The sequence below is a fragment of the Daldinia childiae genome (genome assembly GCF_008694065.1).
Source record: "Daldinia childiae strain JS-1345 chromosome Unknown Scaffold6, whole genome shotgun sequence".
NCBI lineage: Eukaryota > Fungi > Ascomycota > Sordariomycetes > Xylariales > Hypoxylaceae > Daldinia > Daldinia childiae.
The window spans coordinates 1072534-1087171 of NW_022984647.1; the positions used below are offsets into that span (position 1 = coordinate 1072534).

General features: G+C 46.4%; 4 protein-coding genes across 4 annotated transcripts; 3 read left to right on the plus strand and 1 right to left on the minus strand.

The window, feature by feature from the left end:
• Positions 1 to 4936: 4936 nt before the first annotated feature.
• GL218_06208 (uncharacterized protein) lies at positions 4937 to 6229 on the plus strand (the record flags this gene model as incomplete). Its single annotated transcript, XM_033582911.1, has 2 exons — positions 4937 to 5087; positions 5199 to 6229. The coding sequence occupies 2 exons, from the start codon at positions 4937 to 4939 to the stop codon at positions 6227 to 6229; spliced, it is 1182 nt and encodes a 393-aa protein (XP_033433877.1).
• A 1729-nt stretch (positions 6230 to 7958) lies between these two features.
• GL218_06209 (Phosphatidylinositol glycan anchor biosynthesis class U protein) lies at positions 7959 to 9353 on the minus strand (the record flags this gene model as incomplete). Its single annotated transcript, XM_033582912.1, has 3 exons — positions 7959 to 8814; positions 8879 to 9146; positions 9215 to 9353. 3 exons carry the CDS (start codon positions 9351 to 9353, stop codon positions 7959 to 7961), a joined length of 1263 nt encoding a protein of 420 aa, XP_033433878.1.
• Positions 9354 to 9871: 518 nt separating this feature from the next.
• On the plus strand, positions 9872 to 11982 carry GL218_06210 (Pescadillo like protein; the record flags this gene model as incomplete). The annotated part of the gene is made up of 2 exons (XM_033582913.1): positions 9872 to 9993; positions 10065 to 11982. 2 exons carry the CDS (start codon positions 9872 to 9874, stop codon positions 11980 to 11982), a joined length of 2040 nt encoding a protein of 679 aa, XP_033434105.1.
• A 740-nt stretch (positions 11983 to 12722) lies between these two features.
• GL218_06211 (uncharacterized protein) lies at positions 12723 to 14612 on the plus strand (the record flags this gene model as incomplete). Its single annotated transcript, XM_033582914.1, has 1 exon — positions 12723 to 14612. The coding sequence occupies one exon, from the start codon at positions 12723 to 12725 to the stop codon at positions 14610 to 14612; it is 1890 nt and encodes a 629-aa protein (XP_033434104.1).
• Positions 14613 to 14638: the final 26 nt, after the last annotated feature.

Here is a 14638-nt window from a genome sequence, read left to right on the forward strand (position 1 = left end):
GCCACGACAATGAAGTGGAATCTCTTCAAATGTTCTATGAGTCTTCCATGAAGTGGAGAGTTATTAGTCCGAGGTCCTTAGATCTATGGAATGAATGGAATGCTCTCGGAGACGCTTTGACTAGTTTTAACATAGTACGATTTCATTATATTGACCGCTTCAAGAGAAAAAAAAAATTATCATGTCTCTCCATAACAAATTAAATAACACTATTCAAAATAAATAATGCAAGACTAAAAAAAAAAAAGATAATATCAACCAGGCTTGTCCCGGTCTGGTAATGCGTAACCTGCTATTTTAGGTAGTGCAGTGCTCAATTTCAGGTGCAATTAATCAACCTCTATGCGCGCCATGAATGTACAGTACATTGGACAAAATGTCTTGACAAGGATCAGATGTAGCACATGCTGAACTTGACAGGGTTGTCAAGGGGCTTATGCTTGTTTCATTTTCTTCCATGGGTGAGATACATAACATGCATATCTTCTACATCTAAGTATTCTTGTATTTACAGGCCACCCCCGTCCAACTTAGCCAAGTCCTTCTTATTCCCTGTCTCCATTTTGGGCTGCGTCACTGTGGCCCTAATAGGGACCAGGGTTATTGGGGGGATTATTTTTGTCGCTCGCTCGTGAAGCTTTGCGACACGGTTCAACATGGCTCGACAAATGTACCTCCCATACCTGGTCCGCACGGGTAATCTTACTGCGAGATTAATAGATTTTGATACTTGTTAACTAATGTACCTGAAGTCTGGCGGTGTACTTCGTAATGTCTTGTTGTACTATGGTACTAGTTAATTATTACAATAAGCCTTGGAATGGCTAGGTATCTCTCTCTCATCTAGCTAGAAGACGATAATTATACATAAGGCGGCCTGCTCCCATCTCCCCCAGATCTCTCATCCATCTCGAATTCATCTGACAGACCAACAAGATCATAACTGACACAGCTATATATCTATATACCTGAACAACTACATCTAAAAGCTCATCTTACATATTTTGACGCTTGCGCCTCAGCTACTAGCTACCTTAACTCATTTATAAGTTATCTTATAAACAACCCCTATATATCAAAATGGCCGGCATGACCCCCGAATTCGATATGTCCTCGCAGCGACCTTCTCAGCTCCCGCCTTGCCCGGGTCCCCCGCCCAGCCGACCTCTGCCTCCTCTGCCGAAGAGTGGCTAAGCTGGGGGCCCATTAGTGAATTATTTGCACTCGAGTCCTCCAGACTCGCCGATAAGTGCCGGCCGTCGACAACCACATATCGACGAAGAGGACACAGAAAGCCTCGATAGAAGCAACAGTTAAGGATAGAATCGAGGCGACCAGAATAACATAGGCAATCGTCATTGGACGATGTGCCATCGGGGAGGAATTCTTAGGGTTCCGCTCACTTCCATTCTACCCTTTTCCAGCTCTCGACTTTCATCATACAAAGGTGCATTCGGGTATGCAAGTGATTGCAAGCGGAGCGTTGCATTTTTATGCGCGCCTCAAAAATTCGCTCCTGCTTTCCGCACCCCTGGCACTGCTACGACATCGTTCGTTCGCGGACACATGCACGAACCCTGCATCGACATTTAATGAGCGGCGGAATGCAGAATGCAGAATCATCCATGCCACCATGAAGCCGCCAACGTACCATATTATCGAATACGCATCGCGATCTTCCTAATTCTGCATTCCGCTCGTAACACCTGCTCCGCACATCTCCAGAGCTGGGCTCAATGGGATCAACTCCGTTATACATTCACTCAACATCGCCCCGGGGGTTGATCTGTACTATTTTCATGGGGCATAACAAACTTTTAATAATATCGGTCCTTTCATCGGCCGTAACGCATTGGATGGAAAGTTATATCAATCATTTCTGATTGGGAATAACGGGATCATATTAGTGATCATGGGGTGTTTTGGTATTTCGCATCGTTTATGTTGTCAACTGTACTTATAGAGATAGCATCGTCGAGGCATCTTCTGCAAAGAATGGCCTCGCGTGCGTTGGATACCCTCGCGGGAGAATGACGGCAGACTTTCACGATACGGGCATGGATTTGGGAGGGTTGGTGAACGGAATTTACCATGAATGATACCGGGGAGATTTGCGCTGAAGCAATCTGGCCCATTGGAATGATATGAAGACTATTTTCACTCATACTTGCAATGCATTTTGACTAGTCAAATTATAATGAAGCTGTCTTCGCGGCAGTTATTTTCAAATAAGCTACATTTTCTCCAATTATTGCTCTAAAGTGCTTGATCCAGTCTTATCCCCCCGGCTTCGGTTATGATTTCGGTCATGAACTTCATGCATTGATTTCCTATTTTGGGTAATTTTATAATTCTATAAGTGGGCCGACACGCTTGCACACTTGACATTGACATGCCTAACCGATGCGAGTCATTGTTTTTCTATCGCGGCGGCGGGACGTAAGGGCCATACAAAGTCGGTGAATCAGAGCTAGTCGATTCACCATCTAGGATTTAAAAATGCGAAGACTCCAACCAAATATTCGGGTCTAGACACCTACGGCACGCGCGCGGCCCGCTAGGGAGAAGAAGAGGGGCTATTCGCAATCCGTCGGATATCTATCCCTTGCATCATTGTCTCAAAAACGGTCACCATGATTTGATCATCTTAATAACCACAGTAGGAAATTGAGTTTATGCCATTTCCTTAGATCTCCGGGATCTGAGCTTGATGCAAGAAGCTCAAATTGCCGGCTAGACTAAGCGTTAGACCATCCGTATGCTAGATACCGCTGTATGACTATGGAAGCATATTACTATGTTTGGTATCTATGATGATTCGGTGAACCAACGTGGCGGGTATGTACATGACTTGAGTATGTCAAGACCAGCTCGTCATTCACTACACCGTTCAGACGGCTACATTATTATTAGGTGGGTGGGTATTGAGCTTCATGTACGCATGACTCGTGACAATATCACATCTCCAAGTTACTAACCACCAAAAGCGGTCAGCAGCACGTTAGACTTACATATTGACAACGTATTTAGACTACTATCGACTACCCTGCGTTGCCTCAGGTGGAACAAAAGCGCTATATCAGTAGTAAATGCTAGGCATTAGGCGGCATTGCATAGAAGTAGTAGGGATCCATTATAGGAATGAATACTAATCAATCCCTTAATCCTTAGCTTAGCCTCTGTATACTGCAGATATCAAACCCGAACCAGCGGCTAGCTACATGATGTAGCTAAATAGGTAATATACAAGCTGCACTCCAAGGAACGGATACACCATATCCGTCACGAAGACGGAACGCAGCGCCGCGGCGGGTGAGCGGAGTGGGGCGGAATCTTTACAAGCCCGCCCATTTTTGGCTTACATGGTTCTCTTAGTTATACTTAAATGGTGTCTTATACCCAAGTTTCCAAGGCATCTAACCTAGGGTTATGCAAAGCAACCAAGAAATCACATAAGACTTAAAGCAACCAATATTAAGAAACACTTATCAATTTAGAGACATACAGTAACAGACCGCGTGACTCAATCCTGCAAGAAATCGTCGACGCAAGTGATTTTCATTACGAATAGGTCAATCCTTAATGATAGTCCGATGCCATGTCTCTCATAGGCGTGGTTGGCTTTTCTTTCCTTTTCTCCTTTTCCCCCCACGGATCGTCATGATGGGGGAATAAGGTACTTGTACATACATACCTAACCCTAACATATCTTAGCCTAGCCCAGACGGGATTGACTTGAGCCGATAGACAGTTTCAATCTATGTATGGTGTTTATCATCTTATCACTTGTTCCAAGTTAAACACAAGTTAATATCAAGGCAGAGGTTTTTTAGTAATTCGGGGAGGCGGACACAAGCGACGAGGCTAACTCGATGATCTCTTCCCGTCGGCTCTTCGTAAGACCTAATGTAAGTGGATTGGCGGTATATCGGCTTTGCACTTACTATTTCAAAACTTCACACCAATGCGCGTCCGGCAACGCGTCTACTTCTGGTTAGTGTAACTTCTAAGATTAATGTTTCGTTTTCATTTTTTCCATCTGTTCTTCTTTTCTTCTTTTCTTCTACTTCCACTTCTACTTCTTTTTGCCACCCCCTGGATCATCAGGGGGAGGCGAAAAAAGATACTTTTAAATATTAAAGTAACAACGGCGTTAGAAATTCTGTCAAGTTAAATGAAAGAGCTGGGTATTTTACCGGGAATAGCCTCGTCTAGCCTCGAGCTTGTACGATACATCGTACATGTATCGTCACATGTATCGTGGTACACTACGGGCACTTACAGAAAATGGAAATGACCGGCCGATAGCAGTTCGTCTTCGGCCGTTCGAATTGTAATAATGACGTCAATGAAATATTGTAGGGATTCTTCGCGCTTATCAACACGTGCAGCAACTGCAACTAGACCCTGAAACGGAGCGATAACCAAATCTGGGGGATGATTTTCAAAAATGTTCCCAACACCACGAGTTTTACAGGTTTAGAATCAACTAAGGAATTAATAAGGGACGATCGACTGCAGTTCCAGCTCTAATGGGATAACGAAATCTTCATATCACGTTCATAGATCAAGTTTGTTCTTGAGATACGGTTCGCAACCCGATAATCCGTGCACATATACGAAGTCCGGGGTCTGGGGGGGTTGCCTCTCGTGCCAGACGCTTTCGTTTACTGGATCTTCGGTTACGATTTTAGTAATTTTCGAAGCCGAACTAACTATAATTATTATTTTGTTATTTTATTACTTGATCAATTATCACTTGGTCACTACAACTGCATATTGAAGCTCATATCACACTATTCGACCCTTTCTATTGGATGGTTGGGCGTTGGGCATTGTTACTGGCTCCTCTCCACCAACCTGCCAACCCAAGCTGAATCCTAGCCGCTCTCTCTTTTTCAGCCTTGGATACGACCGACGTCCTAAAAGTTCCTAAATGGCCCTTGAACTTCATGTTTGGGGTTCAGCATTCGGGCTTGATTCTATCGATCCCGAATGTCTAGCCGCCGTTACATGCTTCCGTAGCTGCATTCCCCGCCAAGATTGGACCCTGATCGCCAGCAATGACGCTGCGGTCAGCTCAGATTGTACGGCCCCATCTTGATCCTCCCCTAATTAAACAAATCTCATGATATCCACCTCAAACATCTCTTCGTCTAGTCACCGAGGATTGGCAGCTGATCAAACACAATTGATAGACCGCCTCCCCGCCTTGAATCACAAAGGTAGTTGGACTTCTGGATATTCGGATATCGTTTCGTATCTTGCTAAACACGGGATTTTCCATTTTGACAATGACCTCACACCGCTGCAGAGGGCTGATTCCCTCGCCTGCGCCTCTTTTCTAGCGACTCGCGGGTCTGGTCTGCTTGCCATGTCGCTTTATGTCTCGCCTAGGGCATGGGTTGAGATGACTCGACCTGCCTATTCATCCCTGCTTCCATTTCCGCTCACGTGGACTATCCCTCCAGCTGTCCGTGCCGCTGCTGTTGAGAGGGCTGAACATCTTGGCATTGGCTACCTCGCGGCTGAAGTAGATACAGAGGAATCCTCATCTGGTGGTCCAGCTGAAACAACGTCAACTGGGTTTCTCCGACTTCGAGATCGTCTTGGTCCCCGTAAAACTATGCAACCTGAGCACACGGCTGCTATCCGATTCCAGCATTTCGCAGAGGACTTTTATTCCGTCTTAGATGAACTTCGTGGAGACAAGAGCTTCTTCCTGCGGGATGACAAGCCGTCATCCATCGATTTCTTAGCCTATGGATACCTCGAGTTAATGCGCGTGCAAACGCCGCATCCCATTCTTAAAAATGCGCTAGAAAAATCCTATAGTCGCTTAGTCGTATTCGTGACAGAGCTACGTTCCTATGGAAACTATCAGGAATTGCCGTGGAGGGAGCCCAAGGCGAGGGGTGCGTTGGGTCTGATTGGTCGCTTTGCTGAAGGATCAGTCGAAGCCATCCCAGGCGTCGGGGACAGTTGGCGAAAGTGGCACAAAGACAGCGTCGATACCCGGGACAGCGATGACGTGAGAGATCCTACTCAGCTGATATTCGCCGCCGGGGGAGCTGTCACGAGCGTGGCCGCGCTAGGCTTTATGGCGCTCTTTCGCGCGTTGTCACCCTTCGGTGCCAATACGCATCGTTTCGAAGCAGTAAAGGAAAAGAAAGCCGGACTACACCAATTTGGCGAGATAGGTTCGATATTAGACGGGTTACCTATATGAGAACAGCCCAAGAGTTTTCCGTCTAGACGCGATACCATATACGGAAGGACTAACATGGATGTGACTGTCGCCATTGACTCTGAGCCCGGCGCATCCCCAAGGAGGGATATGTATTCCGTGGCCGAGTCTGACTTTGAGCTCCACGACCAGTCGAAGTGAACCATGCTTGCGTAACTACACAATTGCGGGACACTTATGATGTGAACTCATGTGTAATGACTGGAGGTTAGCCTGGATTTGTTCGGCGTTTAGGCATTAGATACCACTAGGTTGAGAGAATTTACGGCTAAGGGCTGTTTCTATGTGTTAAGGTGAACTGTGCCCTCTCGTTTAAAAGAAATTACGCTTGCTCCTATACGAAACCCACATCATGTTAAATCTAATAGCATAGGTACCTAAGTAAGCATACATCTCATGTTATAACCATATGTCGTTCTTATGCGCGAGTAATCCTTGATGGATGAGGCTCTGCTGCTTGCCCGTCTTCGTGAATCTGATTTTCTTATACGCACTGCGAACTTAGTAAGATAGATGGAGAAGTTCCGTAGGAGCGCTAAATCGAAGCGCCGCTCTTACACGACTCCTATTTTTATAGAATGCACAGACGCGTGAAGGTAGGTATGTACTTTTGTGTAAATAGGTACCTAAGGTATGTCAGACGCAGATGCGGATTCCTTAATAGGCTTCTAGAAGATCTTGGCTGGCAGCGAAGTACTGTACTTTTGCTGGTGATTACGCACTTGTTTGGTGTTTGCATAACTCGGGAGATCATGTTATTATTCTAGAAGCTTTGGTGTGGTATCTGTCCCTTCTCATCACGTGTAGACGTGGACGTTGGCTCCTATTCGCAATGCCTGATATGTACCTAAGCTTGATCTTCGGTATCATACGAAGCTCTTGGTGCGTGTCCTTAAATACTGAGAAGTAGTTAGAAAGCTAGCTATTGCATAATAACGACTTAGTATAGACTTCTTAGGGGACAGTGTTTGTGGCTTTAGATTGCTAGACTTGAAGTAGTCTATATGTATTAGGTGTCAACTGATGAAGTAGAAATTTTGGCTTAGCGAGTTAGTCTTAGAACATTTTTCTTGTCTTTGAATGAGAGTCATTGCTCACAAGAATATCATATTCTCTCTTATTTGTGACAGTGACTATTATATTGTAACTATTTTTAGTTAATTTTCTACTACTCTCCTCTCTACTCTCTTATACATATAGAAATACAGTGGATGAGGTGAATAATACAAAATCGAGTTGTTCTGGGAACCAACTACTTTGATAATGATCCCCCTTCACTTTGTTAACCGTTGGCTACTATTCGGTTTGAAATCTGTTCAAGATTGTAGATCTACCTATACTTAACTTAGGTAGTTATGGATGTCGAATACCTTGGGTATAATCGCTAAAGCAAATGAGATTCGAGGCGGAGGATAGTTGAAGGGTAACAGGTAGTTACTTGGTTGAACTGATGCAACACTTCTTTCTAACAATGCATAATTTACAACGCCAGAGTTAAAGGGCTTATCCATCTGGTGTTAGTAGAAATGCAATTTTGTAATTAGTATGGTTCAAAGTGAATGGATATAATACCTGACAAAATTTATTGTATTCATATGATATTCATACTAAAGTTCTAGTCCCCCTTATGGTTCTCGAATATGGTCTATACTGAGTATCTTTCTAGTAATCACACTACGCCGATATTAGACTAGCAACACCGACAAGGCTACTAAACTTGTCGGATTTCTTTCCCAACCATCTCGGGCCGTTCTATCTCCCACTCATCCCGGAGTACTGCAAATGTCAAGTCGCTGACCAGCAGACTCTGGCCCAGGCTCCAAACTAGAGTAATAGCGTAGAAGAAGTTTGCGTTTCCACTACCAGCATAGATCCATAGGTAATAGAAGGAAGGGCCTAAGAATGAAGAATAGAGTATGGTTGAGGCTGCTAAGAAACTGTATCGTAGAAGCGGAAATACATGCCTGAACAGCGGCACCATGGCAAGGAATAAACTCGTATCCGCAATATTGGGATATGGCTTGAATATGGCGAATATTCCGAGGAGTATAGTTAGCACGGCGAGTGGTTGCGATCGGATGCGAATCGATAGTCCCCCCACGTAACATGATAGGTGCAACCAGAATACGCCAAGGAAGAAGGCGCGAAAGCTGTCGAACATCTCAATAAAGAAGTACCACCACAGTCCAACGTTTGGTGTTAGGTCAGTCAGCGTCAATTGGATCCCGTAGGTCGAAGCAAGGAATTCCCAGGACCCGGTCAGGAGATAGGAGCCGAAGAGTAGGACCGAGAGACACAGACTAATAGCTGCTACATTGATGCCGGCGAATTGTAACAGCGACGAGGTCTTTCTTGAGGCATGCTGCCGGTCGTATGCCAAGAGTATTAACGGAGGGAGGAGTAAGATAGGATACATGGAGAGGTAAGTAGCGAAAGAGAGAGCTAGCATAGAGGTAAAGGGGTTGCCAGCTATTGCTTTTACAATCGCATGTAGTATGGCGCATGTGGTAAAGACATTGGTAGGCCGACCCATGCATGTCGCGATTGTGAATGGGTTAAAGAGGAAGCTATACGGAGTTCGTATTAGTCAAGACTCATATAATACTTAATAGTTGCAGTATAATGACATACATGGCCGCAACGATATAACCACTCCATCTCCTTTCCTTACGGGCCGAGGTAAAAAGTTTCGATGCGCTGGCTTCTCCCGACTCAGCGATCTTGTAAAGCGCATCTGCGCTAAGTAGGTCGACTATAATGTAGAGGATATATGCGAATATGGGATACGTTGAAGGGTCTGGGAGCAGAGAGAAGAGCGGGAGAAGCAGTGGTGCTTGGTGGTAGACGCCGCCATCGTACGGCGAGACATTATGATTATAGAGGAATAGGCCCTCTTGTACTGTAGAGACGGTAAGCTTATGAACCAGTATCTTCGGGGAGAAATAACAATGAGTGAATCCATCTTACGTCGCTTGAAGCTTGTTACGGGAGTCGAGATCTCGACGCGGGCTGTCAGCAAATCGGGAAGTCCAGGAAAGAAAGCGAATAGTGTTAGTCGTAGCAGAGCAGCGGCGGTATATAGACCGGCTGTCTCTTGGAAATGCATTTTATCGCGTTTCATAATGCAATGCCATCGTCGACGATGGTTTAGTTGTTATTACGGATCCACACTTAAAGTTGAACTTAGAGAGTTGGACTCAAAGTTGGACTCGAGAATCCAGGATTACTAAGTTGAATGAATGTTGCTGCTTAATTGTTCGTAATTGTCAAAATTTGGAGTCACGACCTCTCAACCTATCCCGTGTCTTTCTTGGCTCTTTCCAGCTGGACGTATTTCAGGGCAAGGACAGGGATCTGTTTGCTTTTGAGGAATTGCATTGGTGGCAGCTATCATTATCGATAACATATACTAGACCAACTTAGGATTAGCCTCGGACCCCAGAAAGCGGTCAGGAACGGCAATTCTAATCTTCAGAGCTAGCAAAAGAAAAAAAGTTGCGCCCCGCCGAACTTTTTTCTAATCCAATTCGCCTATAAGTCGATACATATCTGGGTGTTCGACTACTCAATTACTTTGAAAAAAGGACACAAAACAAGACCACTAATCAAATCCAAATCGCCAAGATGGGAAGGATAAAGAAGAAGGGTGAGGCAGGAAATGCTAAAAACTATATCACGAGAACACAAGCTGTGAAGAAGCTCCAGATCAGTCTTCCGGATTTTCGAAAGCTATGCATTTGGAAAGGGTAAGGCAACTCCTATACCAATTGAGCAATGAGGACTCACATGGTCGAATATCTACTAACTTAGATTTCAGAATATTCCCCCGAGAACCGAGAAATAGGAAGAAGGCTTCCAAAAGTTCGACGGCTTCCACCACCTTCTACTATGCTAAGGACATCCAATACCTTTTGCACGAACCTTTACTACAGAAGTTTAGAGAGCAGAAAGTGCTTGAGAAGAAGATCTCAAGGGCGCTTGGCCGTGGCGATGTCAACGATGCAGGCCGACTCGAGCGCAATGCTTCAAGGCCTGAGAAGACAGGCAAACCGCGATATACTCTCGACCATGTCATCCGAGAACGATACCCGACTTTCGTTGATGCGGTACGCGACCTTGACGACTGTCTCTCTATGTTATTCCTTTTTGCGAACCTCCCATCTACATCCACAGTTCCGGCTAAGATGATCGCGCGTTGTGAACGACTTTGCCTAGAATTTGAACATTACTTGATCGTATCGCAGAGCTTGCGCAAGTCTTTCTTATCGATCAAGGGTATTTACTATCAGGCGAATATCCAAGGCGAGGATGTCCTATGGCTTGTGCCGTACAAGTTCAACCAGAGAGTTGTAGGAGATGTCGATTTCAGGATCATGGGCACTTTTATCGAATTTTACATGACCCTCTTAGGTTTTGTCAACTTCCGGTTATACACTTCAGTTGGCTTGAAATACCCGCCCAAGTTTGACCAGACCAAAGATGATGCAGCTGGTGAACTTGGCGCTTTCCAGCTCGAAGGAAATCTTGCAACAGCCGTATCAAACGAAGCTCCGGCGCAGCTGACGAACGGTGACGCAGAGACCGGACCGGACCCTAAGACCCAGGCCGAAGTAAACAAGCTTATTAAAGAAATGCGACAAGTAGACGTCGATGGAGATCGAGTTGAGATTGACGCTGATAAAGATGAGGCTATGGCAAATGCGATTGACAAGTTCGAGCCAGCCGCACCGGGAGGTGATATTCTACCCCAGCCAAGCCACTCAGGAAGCGAACCCGAGTCGCTTTTTGCGAACTGTACGTTCTACTTATCTCGAGAAACACCAAGACAGTCTCTGGAACTCATACTTCGTGCGTTTGGTTGCAAGCGTGTTGGCTGGGATGCCGTCCTGGGCGAGGGCGCATACACAACCAACGAACGGGACCCATCTATCACACATCAAATAGTCGACCGTCCAGTCATACAAGCTGTTACGGAAGAGGATGGCGATGGCGAGGACAACCAGACGGCACAGAAGCTTGCATCAAACCAAAGGATGCCTGGCCGAATTTACGTCCAACCACAATGGGTTTGGGATAGTATCAACGATGGGGAATTGAAACGACCAGACCTCTACGCCCCCGGAGCTCAATTACCACCTCATTTGAGTCCATTTGTACAGAATACTCAAGGAGCTTATGATCCGACAATACCGCTAGAAGAGCAACAGACCGAAGGCGAGGCATTGGAGGATAGCGAGGAAGAGATAGATGAAGATGAAGATGAGGAAGTAGATGCTGAAGAAAATGATGGTAGCCTTGCGGTTAAGAAAATACAAAGCGCGGCTGATAGCATGGATATTGCTCAATCAGATGATGAGGAGGATGAAGATGGTGATAAGGAATCTTTTGGTGGATTCTCGGACGAGGAGAAGGCAGCGAATGAGTCAGAAGACGATGAGCAAGCTGCCGAATTGCAGTACCAGCGGGAGCTCGAAGCTGAATTAACGGGCAAGCCGATCAAACAAACCCCTGCAAACGCTCAGTCTAAGGCTAAGGTGGAAGCGAGAAAGCGACTTGCGAAGCAAGCCAAGGAAGAGGCGGAAGAGCTCGAGAGGGCGAAGGGAATGCTTAGCAAGAAGAAGAGAAAGCTGTTTGAGCAAATGCAGTACACTAACAATAAGAAGAGCGCAGAAGACCAAAAGCTTAGGGAGAAAAGGAGAAAACTGGAAAAGCAGAAGGCAAAGGAAAAGGCGTAGATGTTTATATAGTGGTACATCGGGTAGCTGTTTTGATAATACCACCGCAAATATTTTTTGCGGAATGACTATGATTGCACCTATATTAAATGTGACTATTGAAATAAATATTTTACCGGGAATAGTATCATGGTCCTATGTATGTTGGATTTTGTGGTTCTAGTTGATTGGAAAATTTTATGTTTTCAATTGGTAAATGTTATTGTGATTAAAACTATCCAAAATCAACGTAATTAACATAATCAACATATTTAACTATGACCTAGTCTCACGGTCGATTAACACGTCGATACCTGTTTCTCATTACAGCTTAATTAAATCTAGTATAAGAAGACAAACACAAGCAACATGGCATCAGCTGCGGACGAGTCGGATGAATATTTACAAGGCGACGACTCTGATGATTTTTCAGATGAGGATGTGCGGGCTAATAGGTGGCACGGTCCTAAGTCCACATGGCAGCGATTCAACCACGAGGAAATAGATACGTTAACAGCGCTGAAGGAGATTCGCGATAGGGACTTATCAGTTCATTTATACAATGCATTTGCACTTAAGCAAGGGCATAAGAAAGCGCAAGATGGACCAGTACCTAATAAAGTGTGTTCACTTAACTATCTATCAAACGAGCGACTGAACGCGTGCTAACTTAAAAAAAAACCAAGGATATCAATGAGGCGACAGGGCAGCTAGTTCAATCCGACGACTGGTTGCCGCAACGAACATGGACGGCTTGGCCTATGCGTGCGGATAAAGTCCCACCATTGCAGGACAGCGTCAGGAGTTTATTGAATGGTCAAGATGAGAGATTCACATTGAGAAAGGCAGTTCGTGATATGCCGAGCACGGCCCTAGAGGAGATCATCGGTGCCGAGATCTTAAAGACTGCCAAAGACAAATTCAACGCTAGGACCTGGGTCAAGCCGGATGTGTCTGATGAAGAAATAGATTCAGAATTAGAGGAAGATATTAACGATGAGGATTCAGGCGGAGAGACGGAGGCTTCTACATCGTCTAGACGTAAAAAGTCCAGGTCCAGGTCCAAGTCTGCCAAACTCGAGCCCATAAGTGGGGATGAAAAGATGGACGTTGACGAGCGCAAACCTGAAATAGATCTTCCCAGCAAGCCGGATAAGAAACCGAGATTGAGACCGATAGTCTCGACAGATGACGATCTATCTTATAGTCTCTTGCGCCCATCCGTCCGGCATATCCTCACCAAGCTAGACGCGACACTCACTATTCTCCATAATACACAAGAATCGGCTATAAGTTACCAGTCTGACTCAGCGGACTCAGAAGCATCAGATATCTCGCATCCTAGTAGCCGAAAGCCACCATCTAGACAGGGCTCGCAAATCCCAACTGATGGGAAAAAGCGCCAAGGCAGGCCACCTGGATCTTTATCTCAGAATCGATCTCGCAGACGGTCAAAAGTGAGGGAGATGACAGTATCACCGGCGGAAGAGCCATCTCAGAATAAAGAAGAAGGAAAACGTATGAGGAAGAAGGGTAGACCGAAGAAAGTATATCCTCGCCTCGAGGGCGAGACCGACCGAGAGTATACCATCCGCATCGCAAGATTACAGAAAAAACCCATCCCTATATTTTCTGACGACTCCGACCCAAAGGTCAATTCTGATGCAGAAGACCCAGCGGGAGACAGCGGCAACTCCGGCGATGGGGAAGAGACCACCGCCGAGACGGGCCGCGGGAGACTAGCACGACGGAAGAGAAAGACAAATAAAGATACCCGGTCTCCTTCCCAGGCCTCATCTGCTTCCGGAGGCAAAACCCGTAATAGTCAAAGATCCGGACATTCGAGAACCCGTCTCGGCCTCCGAGACTGGAGAGATGTTCTCGGCGCCGCGGCACTAGCCGGGTTCCCATCAGACGCAGTTGACCGCGCAGCAAGACGCTGCGCCGACCTCTTCGGACAAAGCATGACGCTGCATACCCTCGCTGAGGGCCCCGCCGTCTCATCATCCGGTCGGAAAGCTCCCCTGGGCAGGGTAACTACGTATGTTCCGGGAATGCCGCAGCCTCCCTTGCTAGAAGAAGACGAGGAAGAAGGAGACGAACAACAGCGTGCCCGTTCTATGAGCATGGATCCGAGAACAATATCCGAAGACGAAGCAGCTGGCCCGTCTCGGCGGCGCGCACGCGGCCGCTCGCGATCGCGATCGCGGTCTCAGTCCCGGTCTGCGTCCGCGGCGCCGGGGTACTTCACGTGTTTGTTCTCGGACTGTCCGCGGGCTGCGGAAGGGGAAGGGTTCCTACGCCGGTATAATATGTTGCGGCACATGAAGCTGGTGCATGGGTACACGCCGTCGGAAGGGGGGAGCGGAGACGAGGCTACGGGGACAGCGATGGGAGCAGGGATGCGGGAGGAGGTGGATAGCGAGGACGAGATGCATGGTGCTGTGCATGTCGATTGGTTCCTGCGCCCGGTGAAGATTCGTCGGGGATGGAGGGCGAATGATGTTAGTGAGGAGTCTAGAACTAGGAGGAGCGGGCATGGGTATGGGTATACGCGGGGACGAGGGAGGAGTCGGGGGAGAGATAGAGAGGGGAAGACTGGTGGTGAGGATGAAGATAGGGATACGAAGATGGGTGGGAGGAGTGATTGAGCACTTAATATTATGGTATTAAGGGA